General features: G+C 40.1%; 1 protein-coding gene across 3 annotated transcripts in view; it reads left to right on the top strand.

Moving 5' to 3' along the window:
* Positions 1 to 22,864, top strand: part of SERGEF (secretion regulating guanine nucleotide exchange factor) — a 236,922-nt gene extending 214,058 nt beyond the window's left edge. For 2 of the 3 annotated variants that reach the window (XM_043548377.1, XM_007057082.4), the window contains one exon: positions 22,484 to 22,864. In XM_043548377.1, coding sequence (XP_043404312.1) covers positions 22,484 to 22,600 — 117 coding nt within the window. In that variant the 3' untranslated portion in view covers positions 22,601 to 22,864. The remainder of the gene's footprint in view (positions 1 to 22,483) is intronic. The other variant, XR_006291465.1, reaches the window with a different exon arrangement.

Below are 22,864 nucleotides of genomic sequence, written 5' to 3' on the forward strand. Positions count from 1 at the left end.
TTAACTCTAAGTAGCCATCTGAATAAAGAACTTGTTATTTGCAACTAGCACATGTTGCACCCCAATAAATAATTTTATAATTGCAATGAACAGTCAAGCTACAGCTTGTAAAATATTTTTGAGATAAGAAAGTAGTAGTATCCCTATTTTACATATGGGGAAATGGAGGCACAGGTTCTGTATTGTGGAGCAAACAGTATCAAGCAGCCTTACAAAATTCTGCTCAACCCTCCTTCCTACCATCCCCCCCATCCCCAAGTAGTTTTATTTTAATGGCTGAATAAAGTATGATCAATTTATTTCATTATCAGTCATGTTAAAGGCCAGGTAGGTATATGTTCTGCCAGTGCATGGTAAATGTTCATGACTGTTTTGCAAGGCTGGACTAAAGGGACAGCTGACACAATACTTTAGGGTTATGATAAACAGTCTAATGGCTTTTTAAAATATTCAGACCTGTAGAGGAAAGATGCGATTAGCCTTGCAAATGGTTAATAAAATAGAAATGTGGTGGCTGGCTTGTTATTATGTATTTGCATTGTGATAACAGCTGGAGGCCCCAGCTGATATCAGGACTCCATTGTGTTCGATGCTCTAACAGACACAGTCACTGCCCCAAAGAGCTTACAGTCTAAATAAACAAAACAGAAAAAAAGTTGTTGGGGGAAGAAAGGCAGGCACAGAGAAATGAAGTAACTTGCCCAAGGTCACAGAGCAGCTCATTGGTAAGGCCAGGAATAGAACACAGGTTCCCTGAGTCCCAATCCAGTGCCCTATCTACTGAACATGCTGCCTCCCATAAGAGTTCTTCTCAGGGCTAGAAAGGGTGCCTCTGATCACTTCAGAAATTTTAGAAGCAGGATTAGTTTCCTGCATTTTCAGAGCTCAGTCTCCTCCCTCTGCGGCAGGAGGTATTAGAAACACAGCACTGAGAGGAGTTTTAAAGAAGGAAGCTGTTGGCTCAGCATGAATAAATCATTTCCTGATGGGCCTTTTCACTCAGAATCCACAGGAAAAAACCATTCCTCAGTGCTTTTCTCTCTGTTTCAGGGGAAAACTATTTGTCCTTCAGTCTCACCAGCAGAGCTTGTCTTTACTACAAAATATACTCACGTTAGAACACAACCTTATCTATTAACAGGTAACGTGGTGTTGAGGATGTCTCTGCAGTCAGTGTGGACAAGAATAGGTTGCACCAAACCATCATTTCAGCTAGACATGTTTAAACCCTATAGAGACCACAGTTTAGCCCTTACTAGCTGAGATTGTGTCGAACATGACTTATTCTTGCCTACACTGGCTGCAAAGTCATGGTCAGCATCGTGATGATCAACTCAATTAATCAAAGCTATGTTCTGAGAGAATTACATTTTTTAGTGAATGCAATACCACCATCACTTAATTGTCTTCTGCAGGGCCAAAAAAGTCTCTATAGAAAAGGTGACCAACTGCAAAGAGAAAAGAAGTTAATTCACAGTTTTGTCTGGAAAGAGGTACTAAAACCTTGAAAGGCTAAGAAACAGCATGGATAGAGGTGTATGGGAGCTGTGGATTAATTAGTTAGTTTTGGTGTTTCCTTAAAACAAAGTTCTGAACAAGGTTGTCTTTCATGTTGGAAATTAAACACTTAGCTCAATCAGTAACCTTTCAGCAAGACAGATTGGCAAGGAGAGAAGGCATTGAAAATCAGAGCAGATGAAATTACCTGAACCATTATCCAATGTACTGATTTACAGATAGCTGTAAACAACAAAACATTTCTTTCTCAAAGACATAAAAAGACATCATTCTTGCTCTTGAAAGATCTACTGAAGGGTGGCCCTTTTGCTTCATATTAATAGCCGCACTCATGCACAGATTGCCAAAGACCAAACACGTTCAGTTAGTCCATCGGTCAATTGAACAACTTGATGAAGAAGTCATTTAAAATAAAATGTACTCTGCTTGCTATGCTTTGAATGGAGCCATTGCTGGGTTTTCTTGCCTTTCCGATATTGTACATTTGAACCAAACTAGATAGCATAGGTGTGGTAAGAAAATAAGCCCAGATCCTGGAAATGAGCCATGTGGCACCTGGTGCAGTGCTGATCGTTAGGCTACTGGGCACTGTTCTGGTCCTGAGGAATAATTTAATGCTCTATACTTTATTAAAGTCCAGCTTCCTAGTTACTTTATAGTATATTTAGTGGTAAGGTATTTCTGTTTGTTTAAATAAATTACATTTTAAAAAGGTAATCAGGCCTACATTTTCAATAGTCTGGTGATTATCAATGCCCGAAATTTCTGGTTGCCCAAGTGTATGCTCCTTTAAAAGGGCTTGATTTTCAGAGGGTGGGTGCTCAGCTTTTTCTGATAATCAGGCCCCATTAAAGAAAATTTCATCTTAAACATTTAAAGAGAAATTGGTGTAACGGAAAATCCATGACAACTGCCACTTGCTGCTATAGATGCCTGTGCAAGGTCCTGTGGCAGAAAGTCTGCTAGGAGGGGAGGTTGCAGTACCAAAAGGTGCCCCCAGTCTCCCTCTGCCTGAGATTCCATGGTAAGGCTGTGCAGCCCAAAAAGAGGGCATTGCAAGCTGGGAAGGTGTGGTACAGTGGGGTAAATGTAGATGACTAAATATTGCCGTGTAATCCACTGGTGAATGGGTGTTATATGTCCTCCTCTGTGCCCAGTCCATGGAAGAGGCGAGACTGTGGCAGCCCTTGGCTTTTTAGCGCAAGCTGTAGAGACTCATATTTCCAGCTCTCATGGTCCCCAATTCAGTCTCCACTGATGGCCAAGATGGTAGCTCTTACATCTGCAAAACCCATATGCATGTGTTTCATTTGTATACTTGTCTGTGCAGAGTGGGTAACTGCATCTATAGATGGATTTTTATGCATAGTTACCCAGATTTCATGTGTAAATGCAGCATTTTCATAAACAAGAAAGAGATTTTGAAGGCATAGCATCAATGCCAATATTGTTTATTATTTTCCTTTTTCTTTTACTAGGTTGATTATTGTTTCATATGTGGGTTTTTTTAAAACTGATTAATACAATTGGTGGAAGGGGTTATCCTAAAATAACACACCCCATTCAATTGTCCTATTGTCTGGAGTGTTTTCTTATCACTGTGACGATGACCGTCTTTGCAGTGGCATTGATCTTGAACACTTCTATATCAACTTTATTTGGATAGATCCCGAAGTGTCCTAATATTTACATAGAAGGGTCATGTCACCCAGCCACTTTGAGGTGAAACAGCAGTTGTTTAGAATCATAGAATATCAGGGTTGGAAGGGACCTCAGGAGGTCATCTAGTCCAACCCCCTGCTCAAAGCAGGACCAATCCCCAATTAAATCATCCCAGCCAGGGCTTTGTCAAGCCTGACCTTAAAAACATCTAAGGAAGGAGATTCTACCACCTCCCTAGGTAACGCATTCCAGTGTTTCACCACCCTCCTAGTGAAAAAGTTTTTCCTAATATCCAACCTAAGCCTTCCCCACTGCAACTTGAGACCATTACTCCTTGTCCTGTCCTCTTCTACCACTGAGAATAGTCTAGAACCATCCTCTTTGGAACCACCTCTCAGGTAGTTGAAAGCAGCCATCAAATCCCCCCTCGTTCTTCTCTTCCGCAGACTAAACAATCCTAGTTCCCTCAGCCTCTCCTCATAACTCATGTGTTCCAGACCCCTAATCATTTTTGTTGCCCTTCGCTGGACTCTCTCCAATTTTTCCACATCCTTCTTGTAGTGCGGGGCCCAAAACTGGACACAGTACTCCAGATGAGGCCTCACCAATGTCGAATAGAGGGGAACAATCACGTCCCTCGATCTGCTGGCTATGCCCCTACTTATACATCCCAAAATGCCATTGGCCTTCTTGGCAACAAGGGCACACTGTTGACTCATATCCAACTTCTTGTCCACTGTCACCCCTAGGTCCTTTTCCGCAGAACTGCTGCCTAGCCATTCGGTCCCTAGTCTGTAGCGGTGCATTGGGTTCTTCCTTCCTAAGTGCAGGACCCTGCACTTATCCTTGTTGAACCTCATCAGATTTCTTTTGGCCCAATCCTCTAATTTGTCTAGGTCCCTCTGTATCCTATCCCTGTCCTCCAGCGTATCTACCACTCCTCCTAGTTTAGTATCATCCGCAAATTTGCTGAGAGTGCAATCCACACCATCCTCCAGATCATTTATGAAGATATTGAACAAAACCAGCCCCAGGACCGACCCTTGGGGCACTCCACTTGATACCAGCTGCCAACTAGACATGGAGCCATTGATCACTACCCTTTGAGCCCGACAATCTAGCCAACTTTCTACCCACCTTATAGTGCATTCATCCAGCCCATACTTCTTTAACTTGCTGACAAGAATACTGTGGGAGACCGTGTCAAAAGCTTTGCTAAAGTCAAGAAACAATACATCCACTGCTTTCCCTTCATCCACAGAACCAGTAATCTCATCATAGAAGGCGATTAGATTAGTCAGGCATGACCTTCCCTTGGTGAATCCATGCTGACTGTTCCTGATCACTTTCCTCTCGTGTAAGTGCTTCAGGATTGATTCCTGGAGGACCTGCTCCATGATTTTTCCGGGGACTGAGGTGAGGCTGACTGGCCTGTAGTTCCCAGGATCCTCCTTCTTCCCTTTTTTAAAGATTGGCACTACATTAGCTTTTTTCCAATCATCCGGGACTTCCCCCATTCGCCACGAGTTTTCAAAGATAATGGCCAATGGCTCTGCAATCACAGCCATCAATTCCTTTAGCACTCTTGGATGCAACGCGTCCGGCCCCATGGACTTGTGCACATCCAGCTTTTCTAAATAGTCCCTAACCACCTCTTTCTCCACAGAGGGCTGGCCACCTACTCCCCATGCTGTGCTGCCCAGCGCAGCAGTCTGGGAGCTGACCTTGTTCGTGAAGACAGAGGCAAAAAAAGCATTGAGTACATTAGCTTTTTCCACATCCTCTGTCACTAGGTTGCCTCCCTCATTCAGTAAGGGGCCCACACTTTCCTTGGCTTTCTTCTTGTTGCCAACATACCTGAAGAAACCCTTCTTGTTACTCTTAACATCTCTTGCTAGCTGCAGCTCCAGGTGTGATTTGGCCCTCCTGATTTCATTCCTACATGCCCGAGCAATATTTTTATCCTCTTCCCTGGTCATTTGTCCAGTCTTCCACTTCTTGTAAGCTTCTTTTTTATGTTTAAGATCCGCAAGGATTTCACCATTAAGCCAAGCTGGTCGCCTGCCATATTTACTATTCTTTCAACACATAGGGATGGTTTGTCCCTGTAACCTCAACAGGGATTCCTTGCAATACAGCCAGCTCTCCTGGACTCCTTTCCCCTTCATGTTATTCCCCCAGGGGATCCTACCCATCACTGAGGGAGTCGAAGTCTGCTTTCTGAAGTCCAGGGTCCGTATTCTGCTGCTTACCTTTCTTCCCTGTGTCAGGCTCCTGAACTCAACCAACTCATGACCCATCAACACTACTCAGGAGTTTAGAACAGGAAGTGAAAAGTGACTTCATGAGTTGAAACTACTGGGTGAATTCTAATTGGCAGAATTCAGTTAACCAATTTTTAATTTGGCCAAAGCACTTGGTTTGACTCACTGGATCTGTAATGACCACAAGAAGTCAAGACCTTGGTTTTTTTTAATCTCATCCTAAAGTAAACAGCTCTGATAAGACAGCACCCCCTAACTTCTTTCTGGAGCACTGATTAAATAACAGCGCAGGGGGAAAAATGCCACCAAATGACTCTCCAGCACCATTTCTTGCAACATCTGGGTTTTCCTGGATGCTTTCTAAAAGAGTTCTTGACCGTTCTTAACTGATGAGATCTGACAAATTCACAACCCAGGGTAGTAGGATTGTCAGGTTAGCCTTCTTCAGAACATTGCTATTTTGCTCTGCTTTTTCCCTTAGAAAAGTAGCTGATCTACATTTTAAACAACACTCAGTTGGGAGTTCAAGGTGGGATTTTCAAAACGGCCTAAATGATTTGTGAATACAAGTCCCATTCACTTTCAGTCAGATTTGTGCTACTAAGTCATGTAGGCACTTGAAAATTCCACTCTTACTCTGTACATCCCTGAATAGAATTAAGGGGTCTGAAGAGCCAAGAGAAGTGTGTCATTTTTGGCTCACCCTCATGTACAGTCAATTCTATTGGCAGGTAATCTGGAAGTGGGGGAAACACTTATGGTTTCATACTATAACGAGAGACATTGATACTCAAAAGGATTTTTAGTTATAACAGATGGTGATGAGAAGTCAGGAGAAAAATATTTGGGAGTTATTGTGTAATGAAACAACCCAACATTCGTCCAGTTAAAAACTTCAAATTCTGTCATTTTGATTTCCAAATATAGGAACAATATATAGAGCATATCTTAAACTCGCACCGCAGATTACTCAGGAAATATACCCACATGGGCAGCAAACGTATGTAATATTTCAACATATGACAGTCAAAAGGCTGGCAACATTGTACAGTGAAGGCTTCCATTTCCCCAAAAGTGCTGGCTGGTGTGATGTTTGCTTTCTCAGGCTACGCTGTCCGTAATCTTCACAGGAACCTGAAAGACTTTCCCGCTGCTGAGTGACAACAAAGCAGCATCGTAAATCAAATCTCAATACTTTGTAGTGACAGTATTTGTTTAAATAATGCCATGTGTGACCTAAACTGAAACAACTGGACCCTTAGGAGCTATAGCTGCACTTGAATCAAGATTCAGAAGGTGATGACAAAATGTTTTATTTGTTAGCTTCTCTTTCCCCCATTAGCTGCATGTTGGTACCCACCTATATCAGAATTCATTTTAATTTCTGTTGCAATTTTATAGAGACATTGTCAACCCAAAATTGGAATGGAAGAAAGGAGGAAGATGTTTATCTCATAGGGGACCGGGAGAAATGTATCAAGCAATCCCACAGAGGAGACTTTTTATACTCCCTACCTACTCCCTGTCTCCGAAGGGAGAGAGCAAACAGCCTTTATCTCTAATTCTGACAATTCTTGATTTGATAAACAAGATTGAAAATTGTTTTTAATTATGAAAAATACTTGGTGGGAAGAGTCCAGGGTCTCGGGCAGATTTGTCCCTCTTTGGGTGGTAGGGGGAGGGTTTTGACAGATATTCCTATCCGCATTCTGGTCGATTGCTTTCCTCCCTGGGGTTCTGTGGAAGATCAGGTGGAACAGTGCCAAGTTTCTGCTTGTGGTCTCAACCTAATTGGCTGGGGCCCCTGGGCACGGGCCCTGTTGGCCCAGTGGCTAATCTGCCACTGCCCATCCCTGACAGGTGTTTGTCTAACCTGTTCTTAAAATCTCCAATGATGGGATTTCCATAACCTCCCTTGCAAGCCTATTCCAAAGAACGACCCCCATAGTTAAAAAGCTTTTCCTAATATCTAACTTAAAACTCCCATTAATTGACTGTTATGTACATTTTTGTGACTACTTAATTAATTACTTTAATTTCCCTAACACTATTAAAATATAGTTATCACTTTAGAACCACAGCCAAAAAAATATTGTTAGGGATTATTTTTCTCGTACACGGGAGTAATTCAGATCTACCTGCCTGTCAATTATCTAGGAAAGAAGAAAGACAATGGGCTTCTCCTTTGCAAGCCTTATATGGTGCACTGCTTAGCATCATCTGCATGTCTGGACAATATGGCTAAAGTCATTAATCATTTCAAAGCCCACAGAAAACAGGAAGAGGCAGGACATCTTGGTTCTCCCTTGCAATGGTCCCCAATTGACAACTCTGTCTTCCAGTCAGAGAAGCCAGATTGTCACTGAATGAGGCTTGTGTGGACAGTGGTGGTTTTGCATTGCAAGGGTTTGTTGCAAACGTGCTTTTCTGTGTATTAATCCATCCTTATGGTTTGGCACTCCCAAAGTTTCACTTTGGATTCTCAGTTAACACTACAGATTGTCAGAGTCATTCTCCATTCAGAGCATCAAGCTTCACCCAGCTTCATAATGAAACCAAAAACTTCACATGCTTTCCTGCTAACCCCTAAACCAGTCAAGTTCACTAGAAGTGTTTCTGAACCTCATCAGTCTTCTTGGTGGAGTTGGCCTGAGTTTTGAGCTCATAAATCTGAGAAGTTTTACGTGCTTTCATGTTTTGTTGCTAATATTCCATACAGCTCTGCCCAAAACATTCTTCCTAATTCTCTTGTTGCCCTTTTTATACTTCATGCTTATCAATTCATTAAAACATGATCCCTGATAGAGAGTGGAGTGCTGGTCTTAGGCAGCAGCACTGTTAATGTGGGTCAGTGTTGATATTTCATATGTTGCTTGCTTTTTACTATCTGTCTAGGTGCTTATGTGGTCCCATCACTGTAATATTTGAGTATGAATGAATGTATCCTACTCTCACTCCTGTGAGGTAGGGAAATGCTATTATCCCTATTTTTCAGACCGAGAGATTAAAGTGGCTTGCCCAGTGTCACATAGGGTCACTTGACCAAGGTAGCCTTTTCCTGCAATTGGGAAGCTGAGTCTGTACCTAGAATAAGCAGGTTTTATGCTAAGTGTTGGTTGGATACAATATCTGGCTAAGCCTTGGATGGAGTTAATACTGCAACCCCTACCACTTCTAGAACAAAAGGCTGCTTAAAAATCAGTTTTCCCCTTCAACCTAGGGTGCCATGCCTGATGCCTGGAAAGAGGAAGGTTTCATTTACAAATAGCTAACAATAAACATTTTCAAATGAGATATTACAGGTCTGATCCCTGGCTTATTATGCAAAATAGACATACCCTTGGAGTCAGAGAACCTAACTAGCTTGCTGTTAAACTGCAGCTATTTTTTAACTGCTGAGACAGCCTTCGTATGAACTACTGGCTGTGTGAAAATCTTATTGGTATCAATGGGAAAAGTGGAAGTTCACTCAGCATTTCCCTGCACTGCTCTTGACTTTGGATTTCTGTCTCTGCATCAGGTGACCTCTGGGGTTCACCTCAGGTTACTTGTGAGGCATTGCAAAAATCCCTCATTTGTTTAATATCAACAAGCAATTATTTCAGACATCACTCAACAGTCACATACAATCATATCACCCGTTATTACACGCATCCCAAAACTCAGCCGCACACTCTCCAAAATGCAACCTGGCATCTGATCATGTAAAAGAAGAAAAAACAAATGGAATCCATGTTAAATCCAAAGCTAATGTATAAATATTTTTTCATGTAGAGTTAAGATGCAAAATTTCCTCATCTCAGAAAATAAACAGGAATTACACAGGATTTTATATGCTCTCCTTTAGAAAGGGATGATTTTCTTTTTTAAAAAACAAAATAACTCATTGTTATTCAATGGAAATCGTCCTTCAGGGCAGGGAATACCTTGCAGGCCAGGAGAATTTTTAGGTAGCTGTGACTATATAAATAACTTTTTAACTGCTGTTTTACTGAAAATAGTTTTTATTGTAAACTGTCAGGGATTGACACTGTCTTGTACAGCACTGGGCACATTGTCAGCACCTAAGAATTATATTAAATAATTACATATTCATAACTAGACCAATGTACAATACAAAAAATAATACTTTTAAAAACAATTGTTCCTTGCCAACCCATCCTGTCTCTGGATTTTCATTCATGAGGGGAGGAATCATGAAAGTTCATATGAGGCTTTGTTTCTGGTCTTGACCAATGAAGCAAAAAAGAAATGCTGTCATAGTAGCAATGGGTACACCTGTAATGTCTGCTGTGTGTAGTGCCAAGTGTCTGTACTCAATAGGTAATGATGATGCAGTTTGAAAGATTGTCTGACTATTTATGTTTTTATGCTGCACTCATCACCGTGATATCTGATGCCTTACCTGATTGTCTGTGGAAGATGGCATCAAATTCAAGGTGCCACTCCAGGATTTGGATGTAGTGTCCTAAATTCTAATTATGCAAAAACAAGGGGCATAATCCGCCATTGCCTTGAACCTGGTTAGTCATTTACACCAGTTCATTTTGATTTGATAGCTCTTTACACCCACATTGCAGTGGTGTAAATGACTGCACACAGTGCAGGGCAAAGCAGAATGAGTTTCCTATGACCTGTGTTCTAGGCAGATGCCTTTCTACAGCCTGCTTTGCCCATGTCTCTCTTGTGGGAGGACCCTCTGCTAGGATCTTAGTGAAAGGTATTTTTTGTGTTTTGTGAAATAGAGCCAGCTTCCAATAACCTTACTCACATGGAATAGCATCTTATTTCGCAAGCAGTCCTGTGGATTTCAGTGGGGTTGTATGATAAGTACAGTCCTACTTGGTGTAAGTAAGAGTGACTGAATGTAACACAGTGTTTCTTATTGAAAAGATCCTGTTATTTCCACATATTGGACATGGCAGAAAGTGACACTCTCAATCCCCAATCAATAATACTTACCCCTGCCTTGGGTGTAGGGGACTGGACTAGATGACCCCTCGAGGTCCCTTCCAATTCTATTATTCTATGATTATGCAGTTTAGTCTTCTAAGATTAGAGAATGAATTAAAATTAAGGTAAAAGGAGTTCCAGCACCTTGAAACATCCCAACAACCAGTATAGTGTGTAGTCTAGTGGAGTAGCGGAGGCATCAGGTGAACCACAGAACAATCTGAGGGAAAAGAGGAACACAGAGAGATACTCCACATTGGCTAAGAATGTCCAGCAGTCCCTCAACAAGCAGACACCATCACTACTTCATTGTTATTAAGTGCAGAGTCTTAAAGTTTTAGTTAGTTTTAGTCTCCCTATGCTTTAAAGATGCCACCATGTAGAGCATTCAAAAGCAATAACAAGTCTGGTAGAACTTTTAAGTGAGTAAATGAAAGATTAGAGAGACAAGGTGGGTGAGGTAACATCTTTAAGTGGATCAACTACTGTTAGTGAAAGAGACAAGCTTTCAAGCGACACAGAGCTTTTCTTCAAGTCTGGGAAAGGCACCTCACCCATCTTGTCTCTCTAATATCCTGGGACCAACATTGCTACAACACTATTGCAAATAACTGAAAGATTGGCAGGAAGAAGTAGTGATCATAATTTCTGCTAACTGTGCTTGGGGAAAACTTTAGACATAGTGCCATATAAAAAGTCAAGGTCAACAGCTGCAATTCTTCTTTCACACCAGTGTAAACCATGAGTGAGTCCACTGAAGTCAGTTGAGTTCCACTGATGGAAAACCACTGCACAAGGAGACTCAGGGATACCATGTGTATCTGGGAGGAAGTACTGGTCCACATCAACTAGCTTGAAGATGGGTTATGAGTGGAAATTGGGTTTCAAACCAGCTTGTTTTCAGCATCTTAGCTGTGTACTCTGGGCAATAACAGGAGATAATTTTTGTCCTCATCTAAATATTGTGTTTTAGACCAGGAAATGCACAAACTTTTGCCTTCCTCAGAGATCACTATACTCATTGTGCAGTCTGACAAAAGTTCTCAAGAGAATAATCATCCTGAGCTCCTTGAGTAGCAATTAAAAAGGAGGTTTTCTGGAAAGCAAGATAACTAGAAAGAGTGGGTGTAAATTCACTTCCATAATTCTTAACAAAACTGGCATTATGTAATTCATTTAATCATCATGTACTTCCATGTGTGGCCTGCAATATCTTGAAATCCTGCCTTTTCTTATTCCCTTTTCCTCTGTTAATGTTATTAATGGCATTGTCTTTAATGAGTGCTATAGAGTGTGCAGACCTTCCGTTTATTGGGTGTTAGCTTATACATTTGCTTCCACACCATTGTGTTTTCCCTTCAATAGCAGATAATTCATTTTCACTTTGTTCCTCAGATTCTAAACATGTCCATCATTTCCTCTCATAACCGAACAGCCACTGCCAAAAAGACAAGGAGATATTTTTTACAGTTCATTGTACGTTATATTCTCAAAGGCTAGACTCCCTGGAAACATCAAAGGGAACTACTATTTTCTGTCTCTTACAACATCTTATGGAAGACATATGGCTAAAATCACCTCTGTGTTGTGATGTATTGTTTCCTGCAGGTAATCGAGTGCCTTCATATCATTAAAGCAGTGATAGGCTTGGTCGACACTACCGAATTATGTTGACATAACTGTGTTGCTCAGGGGTGTGGAAAATCCACACTTCTGAGTGACGCAGTTATACCAACCTTACCCCTGGTGTAGACAGCGCTATGTCGACTGGAGAGCTTCCTCCATCAACATAGCTACCACCTCTCGGGCAGGTGGAGCATGGGAGATGCTCTCTCGTTTGCATAGGTAGCATCTTCAGTAAGTGCTACAGCAGTGCACCTGCAGCACTGTAAGTGTAGAAAAACCCTGATACTCAAGACACCTGATTTCTATTCCTGGCTCTGCCACTGGTTCATTGTGTGACTGTTAAGTCACTTGACTTCTGTGGGCTATAATATCCCCATTGTAAAAGAGGGATGCTAATCTCTCCTACCATGTTGAAACTTAATGAATGGTTGTAAAGTGCTTTGAGATCCTTGGATGAAAGGTGCTAATCGAAGGGAAAATAATTATTTTACCCAGAGTACTCGAGAGTTGCTGAGAGGGAGAAACTATAAACTAGAGCTGCACTAAACTTTTGTAACAGATCCTGTAAACTCAAGATTACATTTTCTGAATAGTTTGTGAATTTAGTAAACTTGGGCTGTGTTTGAAGCAAATCCTGCCCAGGCTACGTCATGATTTCATCTTGGTGGTTTAGTAGAATCAACCTGTTTCCAACCTGAAACCAGGCAAAACTCTGAAATTTTAGCTATTTTTTGCACGTGTCTCCTGTAAAGCAAAACTGCACGGTTTCTCATAATTCTACAATGAATCAAAAGAGAACACTTGCTGAATCAAGAAAAAGGAACTTGGCACTGTGTGAAAGGAATCTGATGAAATCCATGAATTGTGCAGTTACCAAGGTTTTACATAAGAAAATTCTTGACCTAACCTTTGTATTGACGACGGTGCTGTCAGTTGTAAGGGATATATGGGACTGATATGCCTTGATTGATTAATAACTACTGATTCCTTCTGGCCCTCACACATTAGAAAAACTATCCACCTATATTTATCCCAAAATTGGATCCACCTAAGAAGTAAAGACAATAAGAAAATGGTTCATGTTATGTGAGACACTTTGTCTAAAGACACACAGATCATTCAAGGTCAGGAGTTCCTCTCACCAAGAATAGAAACTAAAATAGCTAAATGAGTATATTGTTAATCACCTAGGCAAGACTCTCTCTTATTATGCAGATGAATAAAACCTCTTTCTTCCTCTGAACCTAACTTAAAAAAAAGATCCAAGCTACCAAGTAAGGGTGAAACCCTGCTTCCTTATGTAAAGAGAGCCATTGCACATTGTGAGGGGATCAAGAGCTGGGCAGGGAACCTGCAGTTAAGTAAAATGGCTGTCTGTAAGACTGAAGGTCAAATTGGACAAACTGCCTTTTACCCCAAGAAATCCAGGTCACATGTTTTCACCCCAGAGGATTAACTAGACATTGTTTTCTTTGTAAATCAAATATACTGTGGATAATTTGTCTTTCACTCCAAATTAGAATCTGCACATTTGTGTGCCTTCTGAGTCAGATCTATATCCTTCTAGGTATGGAAAAGACTCTTGTTAGATTATAATGTGAAAGTGTTAAATATAAATCAAACAATGTATGGAGTATATCTTCCAAATTTAGAATATTATAAGGATTTTGTTGGTTTTCGTTGTAAATAATTGCTGCACTCTAGAAGTAATAGGAATTGTCTGGCACAAGGAAGAAGAAATGTTAAAATATAAATCAAGGTATTTCTTCAGGATATTAAGAGAAAATGCTTCAATTCCAATTAATAGTAGAGGCTAATAATGAAATAAAATCTTTGAAAGAGATCAAACGTAAAAAGCCTCTGGTAAGAAAAGGATTGAAGAAGTTTGTTATACACCCAATCCCTCTATTTGATACCAGCGGAAGCAGCAAAGAAGCCAAAAGAGCTAAAAACTAAGTACTCACTTGGCATTTTTCCAATAGGAATAAGAGGGTGGCCTCCTTCTATGAGCTTTGAAATGAAGGTACATAAACTAAAATCTCTCACTATGCGAACAGTGAGAACAAGAAGCCGAACAATCCTAAATATGACCGACATTCAGACCAGACATGTGGAAAGGTCTCTTCCCCAACTCAGAGTTAAGCAGATAAGAAGATGTGGTGAGATTTCATTGCAAAGATTGGGGTTCCCCTTCTATATTTTAATATAAATAACTGTCGTTATCTTGCTGAGTCTCTCTAGTGAGACCTCAAGTAACCATATTTTAGATTTGAACACCTTTGTATGTCTAAACAAAATTGGCCTAAGAGAAATTGAAAAGAATTGTGTTAAGCAATTTCTTTTAATATTCTATGCTTATCTCTTTTGGACCAGTTCATTCGAACTATACTAACCACACTCTTTAAAGTGCACAAGTGTATCCTTGGAAGTGTGATAAATATGTTAGGTATTAAAGAATTGAGAATTGGTGTTCGTAAGTAACTATAATAAGAAATCTTGGTCATTTGGATTGTTCCGTGATATAACTGCTGAGCCTTAACTCCAGGCTGTGATGATTGTGTGCAAGACTGTAATGTGTGTATAGTACATACAATTGGTTGTGTCTACCTTTCAGTGAAGAACTGTTGATTATATATTAGTGTGGTTTTGGGAGAATTAATAAGTTGTTGGTTGGTTAAAACTAAGCAAGTGTCCTGATTTGAGAAATACTGCTCAAGTTAAAAGTTGACCTGAGAAAAACCCAGCATTAAAACTAGTAAGCTAATGCTCCCTGAACTTGCTAAAAAGGGGTTATCCTGTTGGATTCTATTGTATATTAGTTTCAGAGTAGCAGCCATGTTAGTCTGTATCTGCAAAAAGAACAGGAGTGACCTGTGGCACCTTAGAGATTAACAAATAAATTTGTTAGTCTCTAAGGTGCCACAAGTACTCCTGTTCTTATTATATATTGGCAAATCTAGTTTGTTAGATTTCGTCTTTAAAAATCTAACTGGCACCCTGGCAAATTCATAAATTGACCCCCGTTTGACGCTTACACAATGCTACAAGTAACTATGTTAACCCCCCAAGTATCTTAGCTGCTAATATTGGTACTGCTTGTGTCATAAATATAAAGGGAAGGGTAAACACCTTTAAATCCCTCCTGGCCAGAGGAAAAACCCTTTCACCTGTAAAGGGTTAAGAAGCTCAGATAAACTTGCTGGCACCTGACCAAAATGACCAGTGAGGAGAAAGATACTTTCAAAGCTGGAGGGGGGGGAGAAACAAAGTTTCTTTCTGTCTGTGCGTTGCCTTTGCCGGGACCAGAGCAGGAATGCAGGTCAGAACTCCTGTAAAGGGTTAATAAGCAATCTAGTTAGATATGCATTAGATTCTGTTTTGTTTAAATGGCTGATAAAATAAGTTGTGCTGAATGAAATGTATATTCCTGTTTTTGTGTCTTTTTGTAACTTAAGGTTTAGCCTAGAGGGATTCTCTATGTTTTGAATCTGATTACCCTGTAAGGTATTTACCATCCTGATTTTACAGAGGTGATTCTTTTACTTTTTCTTCAATTAAAATTCTTCTTTTAAGAACCTGATTGCTTTTTCATTGTTCTTAAGATCCAAGGGTTTGGGTCTGTTTTCACCTATGCAAATTGGTGAGGATTTTTATCAAGCCTTCCCCAGGAAAGGGGGTGTAGGGTTTGGGAGGATTTGGGGGGGAAAGACGTTTCCAAGCGGGCTCTTCCCCTGTTATATATTTGTTAGATGCTTGGTGGTGTCAGCAATAAAGTCCAAGGGCAAAAGGTTAAAATAGTTTGTACCTTGGGGAAGTTTTAACATAAGCTGGTAAAAATAAGCTTAGGGGGCTTTTCATGCAGGTCCCCACATCTGAATCCTAGAGTTCAGAGCGGGGAAGGAACCTTGACAGCTTGCCTGTAGAACAATATGTTTAAATGTGAAGACTGTCCAAATAGTTGTGGGTTCCTGGGTGTTATGTAGTCATATGACCTTTATATAACACCTCATAAAGCAATATGGTGAACATTTATTTTTTTTTAAAAGTGTTTTTCTCCTAGCCAGTAAAACCAGTTTAATACCTGCATTGGTTGCACACATTATTTTCTAATTACCTGGAATAATATGGTTAATTATCACCTGCCTGTGGTAGTCTAAAGTCCGCTGCTCATACGCACGTGATTAAAGAAGACAGATTCAGTGGGAGTTTGGTTGGGCTTTAGACCTAAGTGATTTATACCTACATTGGGGAAACTTGCTTCACCTTTGGCATTTCACAGTATTTTGGATTTTAGGGACAAATTCTGGTTTGTTACACTGGTGGCAATCTGAAGTATTAAGTGGAGTTTCTCTGGGTTTACACTGGACTTGTTTTGTTAAATCTCCTGATTTCATTTATGCTTAGAATATTTACGCTTTAAAGAGGGAAAGGGGAACAGCAGTAATAACATGCCTTTGTGAAAAGTTTCAGAGTAGCAGCCGTGTTAGTCTGTATCCGTAAAAAGTAGGGCCGTTCTTATGTTCTTATGATCAAAAGGGAAGGAAAAAACAAACAAAAATACCCCAAAATGGAATCAAAGCAAGACACTGTCCGTGACCCACTCTTCTCTCCTTCTAATGCCTTTTCTCTAGGTATCTTCATCAGCTCATACAATGTAGCCCATGTCTGCATTACAGGCACTGTAGTAGCATACCTATAAGCACTATAGCTATGTTGTCCTAAATTTTAAGTGTAGACCCCATGGCTTCAACTTCTGTCTCTACACTGATGAGTCACAAATCTATGGTCTTGCTGCTTCTGCTCCTGCAGCTTGGCCTGCCACTCTGTTGTCTTCTCCTACAAGCATCTCCATTGACAACTTAACATTTCCAAAACTGAGCTCCTTTTCTTGCTCCAGACTCCCCTCTTTTCTCTATCACTTTAGAAAACACCACCATCTTCCTTGTCACACAAACACAAAGCCTGGGCATTGTGTTGGTGCTCACCCCGTCCCGTGCCCCAACCCCCTGCCCCTCCTTCACCCAAACTGCCGCTGAGGGGTGGGGGGCGGTGGTCTGAAACTGCAGCAATGGCCAGTGCGTCTGGCACAGGGGCTGCCGGAGCTGCCCTGAGCCAGGTGCACCGGTCACTGCAAAAGTCACGGAGGTCACAGAAAGTCATGGAATCCATGACTTCCCTGACCTCCGTGACAAACTCACAGCCTTATCCATGGTGTAAAGTTATATTGTGTGTTTGCATTGTAAACCTCTGTAATTGTGTAACTCACCAAACAGTAAAAGAAGCATTAATGAACATAAAGGGCTTGTCCTGCGTATAAGATGACCCATTGAAGGCCAATGAGATATTGTGTAGCATCAAAGGAGAGAGGACCTGTTGATTGCATTCCTAACTCCCTCCAGGAAGGGGAGACCTATGTATGAACTCATCCCATCAGTTTGGATTCTGGAATGGAGGGGATAAAAATTTCTCACAAGGGGAAACTGAATCTGTTTTATGCTGTCTGGACTCCAGGGGGCAAAGATTCCTAAACAAAAGCAAAAAGATCCCCATGCTTCTTGGCATGGGTTAGCCCTGAAAGACATTTTGGATTGACAGATTACTACAAATCTGTCACCTTTTGAATCACGGACTGAAACTCATTTGTGTATATATGGTTGCTTGCTTTAACCTGTAAATGACTCTCTCATTTCTTTTTTCCTAGTTATTAAACCTTTAGTGAGTTTATTACAGGATTGTCTACAAACGCTGTCTTTGGTGTGAGATGTAAGGTACACATTGACCTAGGGTAAGAGACAGGTCTCTTGGGACTGGGAGCAACCTGAATATTTTGTGATCTTTGGTGTAAGTGACCATTTATCACTAAGTCCAGCATGCCTGGGCGGTAAAATAGACGAGTGCCCAAGGGGACTGTCTGTGACTCCATGGTAAGACTGGTACAGTGCTTCAGGAGTTCATATTTGTTACTGGGTTGGTGAAATCTAATTATAGAACATATCACCAGCTTGGGGTGTCTGCTCTGCTTTTGGTTGGCACTCTCGGTTGTGAGCTACTCCAGATGGCATGACGCTGTTCTTTGAATTCCTCCAGTAGCTCTCGCTTCTCCACCAAATCAAATACAAGTTTCTGGTCCTTGCCTTTACAGCTGTTCACAAATCAGCTCTTCCCTGCTTATCTGCTTTAGTACTTTTTTCTTTTATACCAGACTTCATTGTCTTTTTTTTACTACTTTTGTAAAATTGGGGCACCCTGTAGTTATGTACAGTAGCCTGTTGTGTACAAAATTCTTTTAATCACTCTTTCTCTTTGCTCATACAAAGACTGTCACTGTTTAAGCCATCAGGTATTCCTTAGTTTTAGGGAGATGTTTTTGTCTGCTGTTTTCCGGGCTTTTAAAACCCTCTGTGGTATTTTTAAAAGATATGTAGTTAGACATTGTTATCTGTCCAAATAAGTCATCTACTGCTCTTTCTTGTTCCATTTTTTAAAATATTTGCTGTATCAGTAATTCCACATAGCACTTTAATTATTCCAGATGACTCAAAACATGCTGGTCTCAGCTCATTTGGTTTTGAAGGAGCTGAATAAAAATTCTCCAACCAAATAAAATAGTAATCACTATGGAAACAAATCAGCCAATTGCATTTGTGTGTTGGACTAATCACTTATATTTTTGTACCACAAAGCTCATAGCAACAATGAAAAGGGTGTGGTAACAGTAGATGTTGCAGAAAAATGTAAAATTACCAAAATTCTATTCCCTATTAACGTGACTAGATAGTTTTCCTACTCGAGGAGGTCCTGTATCTCAGATACTGTAATGTGTTAACTCTTAGCAAATGCTGACTCCTTAATAGTGACTGCTGTGCATTCAAGACATGCACAGAAATGATCCTGGTAAGCAATACTCTAAATGTATTTTACATCCCTTCTGTACAATTCAATGTAGGGAAGACACCCCTCTGAAAACTAAACTAACTGCTTTTAAATCTTACTATAAAATGACTGGAAATTGATGGTTGAGCATGACATCAAGGTACCATAACTAAGGGGTTCACAATCTAGGGATCACAAACAGGTGTTGTGGGATCATGACCTTCCAGCACTTCATATTTCACTTAAATGGCTATAGATCGCTGCTAGATAGAAGAGTGATCTGAGAATGGCAAAGAAGGTAGCAATATGGGAAGAGTTGAGAACTAATGCCATAATTGCTTGCTGAGAATGTTACCCATGTTGGTGTTGAACATGCCCAGAAAGCTCTCCTATATTCAGTGAGATCAGAGACCTTTAAATGCAGCTCTGATTGGGGGAAGATGGGGATGAGGTAAGGGTGGGCGGTAGGAGAAAACTGGTAGCTCAGAAAACATTTTTCTTAAATCTTCCCGTAACACCTTCAAAGAACCTGCGGGGAAAGAGACCAGTATGTTGACTGAAACACAAAGTGAGATGAATCTGCTTGTTACAGTCTCTGTAGAGTCTTAAAATCAATAAGCTGTTATTGGTTAAGTTTAAAAAAAAAAAGCAAAAACATGATTCATAAATGTGTTATGCTCTGATCTGTATTTCTGGAATGATTATTATTTTTCAGGTGACATTTATTTTAATTAAAGTTGTTACATATTTCCTTTTAATTGGGAGTAATCATGTAAGATGATTGCAACATTTTCCATATTGGAGCCATCATGTTACAACAAAAAAGTTTTGCCTCCCCAGCATAGCCAGGAAGAAACCCTTGGTTGTGACTCTTCCCTGGATTGCAAACTCGTTACTTATGGTATGTAGCAAATTCCAGGCAGGATTTGAGTGCTTTTCAAAGGCAGATGGGTGGTATTATCTTTATTTCACAAATGGGAAAACTGAGGCACAGACAGGTTAAACTGACCTTTGATGGTTCAGCGGCAGGGTTAGATATGGAGAAGCATTCCCCTACTCAGATGTTCATTCAGACTAGCCAATTCTCTTGAGTCTGCAAAATAGGGCTGGGAAATGAGGCCAACCTTTTCTCTTAGGATTTCCAGCATGTCCTGTCCTGCCTGGAAATTCCATTGGAACACCCATTCTCTCTGTATTTTGTTACTTTCCGTTTTGGTGCTGAATGGGATCCACAAGTGAAAAAATGTCCCTGAATCTTCTTCCATCTTAAAAAAGATTTGGCATGAGTGCTGTTCTAAACATAGGTGGCATTTTACTGGGGAAATGTTTTTATGTCTTAACCAGCTTGCACATCACTACTCTGGGTTTAGAATTATGATTTACTAATGCATGGCCTAGTTAAGTAGGTGTCACATAGCCTTAGCTTCCTGCCTACGGTGTCAGCTATTACATGATAATTAACTACTTGTTAATGCTGAAATTTAGGATCTCTGCTATTTTATTATTCACGTTTTTTAATATCCTAACCAGGACTAATCCATACTATGGGCCAATGGTGTCTGTTTTTCAGTGTCGCGACGGGTAACCACAGCTCCAGGCATGTCCAAAGAGATGTCTGAATACTCACTGTGTTGTAGGAGCTGTGTTGAATTGTGTTGAAGAGAGGCTGAGTTAGACAAACAAGCGCAAATTTAATCCTGAACCCATTAAACACTGGATTGCTGGTAATATGCTGAAACCGTGAAAACATAGTAGTTTGTTTAATTATCTTCTAAAACAGAATAGTGGATAGAGGGTATCCAGATAACAGATCTAGAAAAATGGCCTTATCTCTTTAAGTGGGTTTTGCTGTTCTTTTACCTTTTTTAATGTAATTGTGAATGTTCATATGTAAAGTGTAACTATTTTCTTTTATCTATTCTTTAACTCTTTTGTTTACCCTGCTAGGCTCTTGGACTCAGTTATATCTTGTGTCAATGAGTTCCATGTGTTAATTATTGTGTAAAAGAAATTTTCTGAATGTAGAAGATTTTGCTATATGCTATAGTTTATTTTTTTCTGCATCACTGTTATATGATGAAATCAGCACTGTCCCTTGGTTTGTGATGTATTTGTTGACTCACATACTTTAATGCGGTGTAGTCTGGCCTTGAACTTTACAAGGAATTCCTATTAACCCCTTAGTTGCTCATATAAATCCATGTTCTTCAGAGTGACACACTTCCGGTCCTGTGCTATACATCTGATAATTTTTTTTAGTATTCCCATGCAGCACAGCAGGTACTGCGTCTAAATGTATGGGCTCCAAATGTGCACTTGTGGCGGAGCTCAGGTTGTTAATAGAACATTCATGCAGCTTTGAGGAACTACTGTACTGTGTCAGAAGGGATTCCCCTTACTTATCTCCTGCAGAGGTTACTGGGAAATCAGTTTGTAGAATACAATATTGTTTTGTGTTTAATAATACCTGGCTTTACTAACATTTTAATTTTTGAAAAAAAATTATGAAAGAAGAAGAACATTTTAACACTCCTGGTAATAGCATTACTTATCGTAAGTAGATTAGGGTAGCTCAAAGGAGAAGGGTGATCTGGCCAACATCTAGAATGGTCTCTTCCTGAATTTTGAAGATATTACATTATCTCAGGACTGTGACTTTTATTGCATTTTTTGGTTTTGTGTTTTCCATTTGACTTTAGAATTATACTTGATACCATTATTTCACTGTGACATTCAAAAGAGCCAGTTGCAGCAGAAACATAATTACATTACAACCATGGATTTCTGTTTGATCACACAAACTCAAAAGAGCATTCTGGCACACAAAAACCACTTCACAGATGGAACATGCACCACTGCTCAGAGTAAAAGAGTTTTTCCTCTTGCACTGACCATTTATAGAACAAGATTTCTGTGGAGTGTTTTGAGGTACTATAATGATAATACATTGATCTTGATTTGGGATGGAAAGAATCTGAGTTAAAAAGAAAATAATAAAAATAGAAAATAACAAAAATATAAAACTAAAAAGGTAAGACACATCAAAGAAGATAAGAAGGTGTCACAAATAACAGCAATGCAAGTTGCCAGGGGTTCATATAAAAAGAAACACAAGGAAAAGCCGTGAGAATTAAAGTGAAAATAGGAATAAATATATGATTGTATTGCTTCCTTCCTTTGCCACTTTGTCCACATAGACCTTGATTCTTCATGCCACTCTGTGCAGGTGGGATTAAAGTAAATAGTCCAATGCATGGCACTGGGGTTTGCCTTCTCAGAACAGCTTACAGGATGGGGGCACTAAATTGTAAGCTTTCTGGGAGAGTTTTATTTTGTGTCTTTAAGGTGCCAGCACGCTTTTGTGAGGCTTGTAAAAATAATAAATTGCAATCTTATTAATCAATTCTTAACCCTCTTCCTTGCTTTTTAATTATTAAGGATCAGGAAGGAATAGGTAGATTGTAACTTATTCTCTGATAATTAGAAGATGGCTGATTAGACTCCCTCCCATAAAAGAGCCAGTTTTGTTTTTTTACATTGGTTTGTGACAAATATTCTCATTGAAACTTTTTTCCCCTCTCCCCTAGGTGGTCATTGTTTCTCCTGGGGATGGAATGAACATGGGATGTGTGGTGATGGCACAGAAGCAAATGTTTATGCCCCGAAGCCAATCACAGCTCTTGGTTCTGGAAAACCATTCTTAATTGGATGTGGTGCAGGACACTCTATGGTTCTTTGTCAGACTCCAGGTTAGACCTTACACACTGGAAACCATAGCCGTGTGAATTTGGACACCTTTGCATAGAGCTTTTCGGAAGTGTTGTGAGAGAATTATTTAACACTGGCCTAACAGCCTGATGGTACAGAAGAAAATGAGGGCAAAAAACTCCTTTGTTCTGAACCCGGAATTAAAAAAAAATTGCTAATGTGCTGAGAAAACTGTTTAATAAAGACAACGTTTATAAATA

The sequence above is a fragment of the Chelonia mydas genome, chromosome 6 (genome assembly GCF_015237465.2).
Source record: "Chelonia mydas isolate rCheMyd1 chromosome 6, rCheMyd1.pri.v2, whole genome shotgun sequence".
Classification (NCBI taxonomy): Eukaryota; Metazoa; Chordata; order Testudines; family Cheloniidae; genus Chelonia; species Chelonia mydas.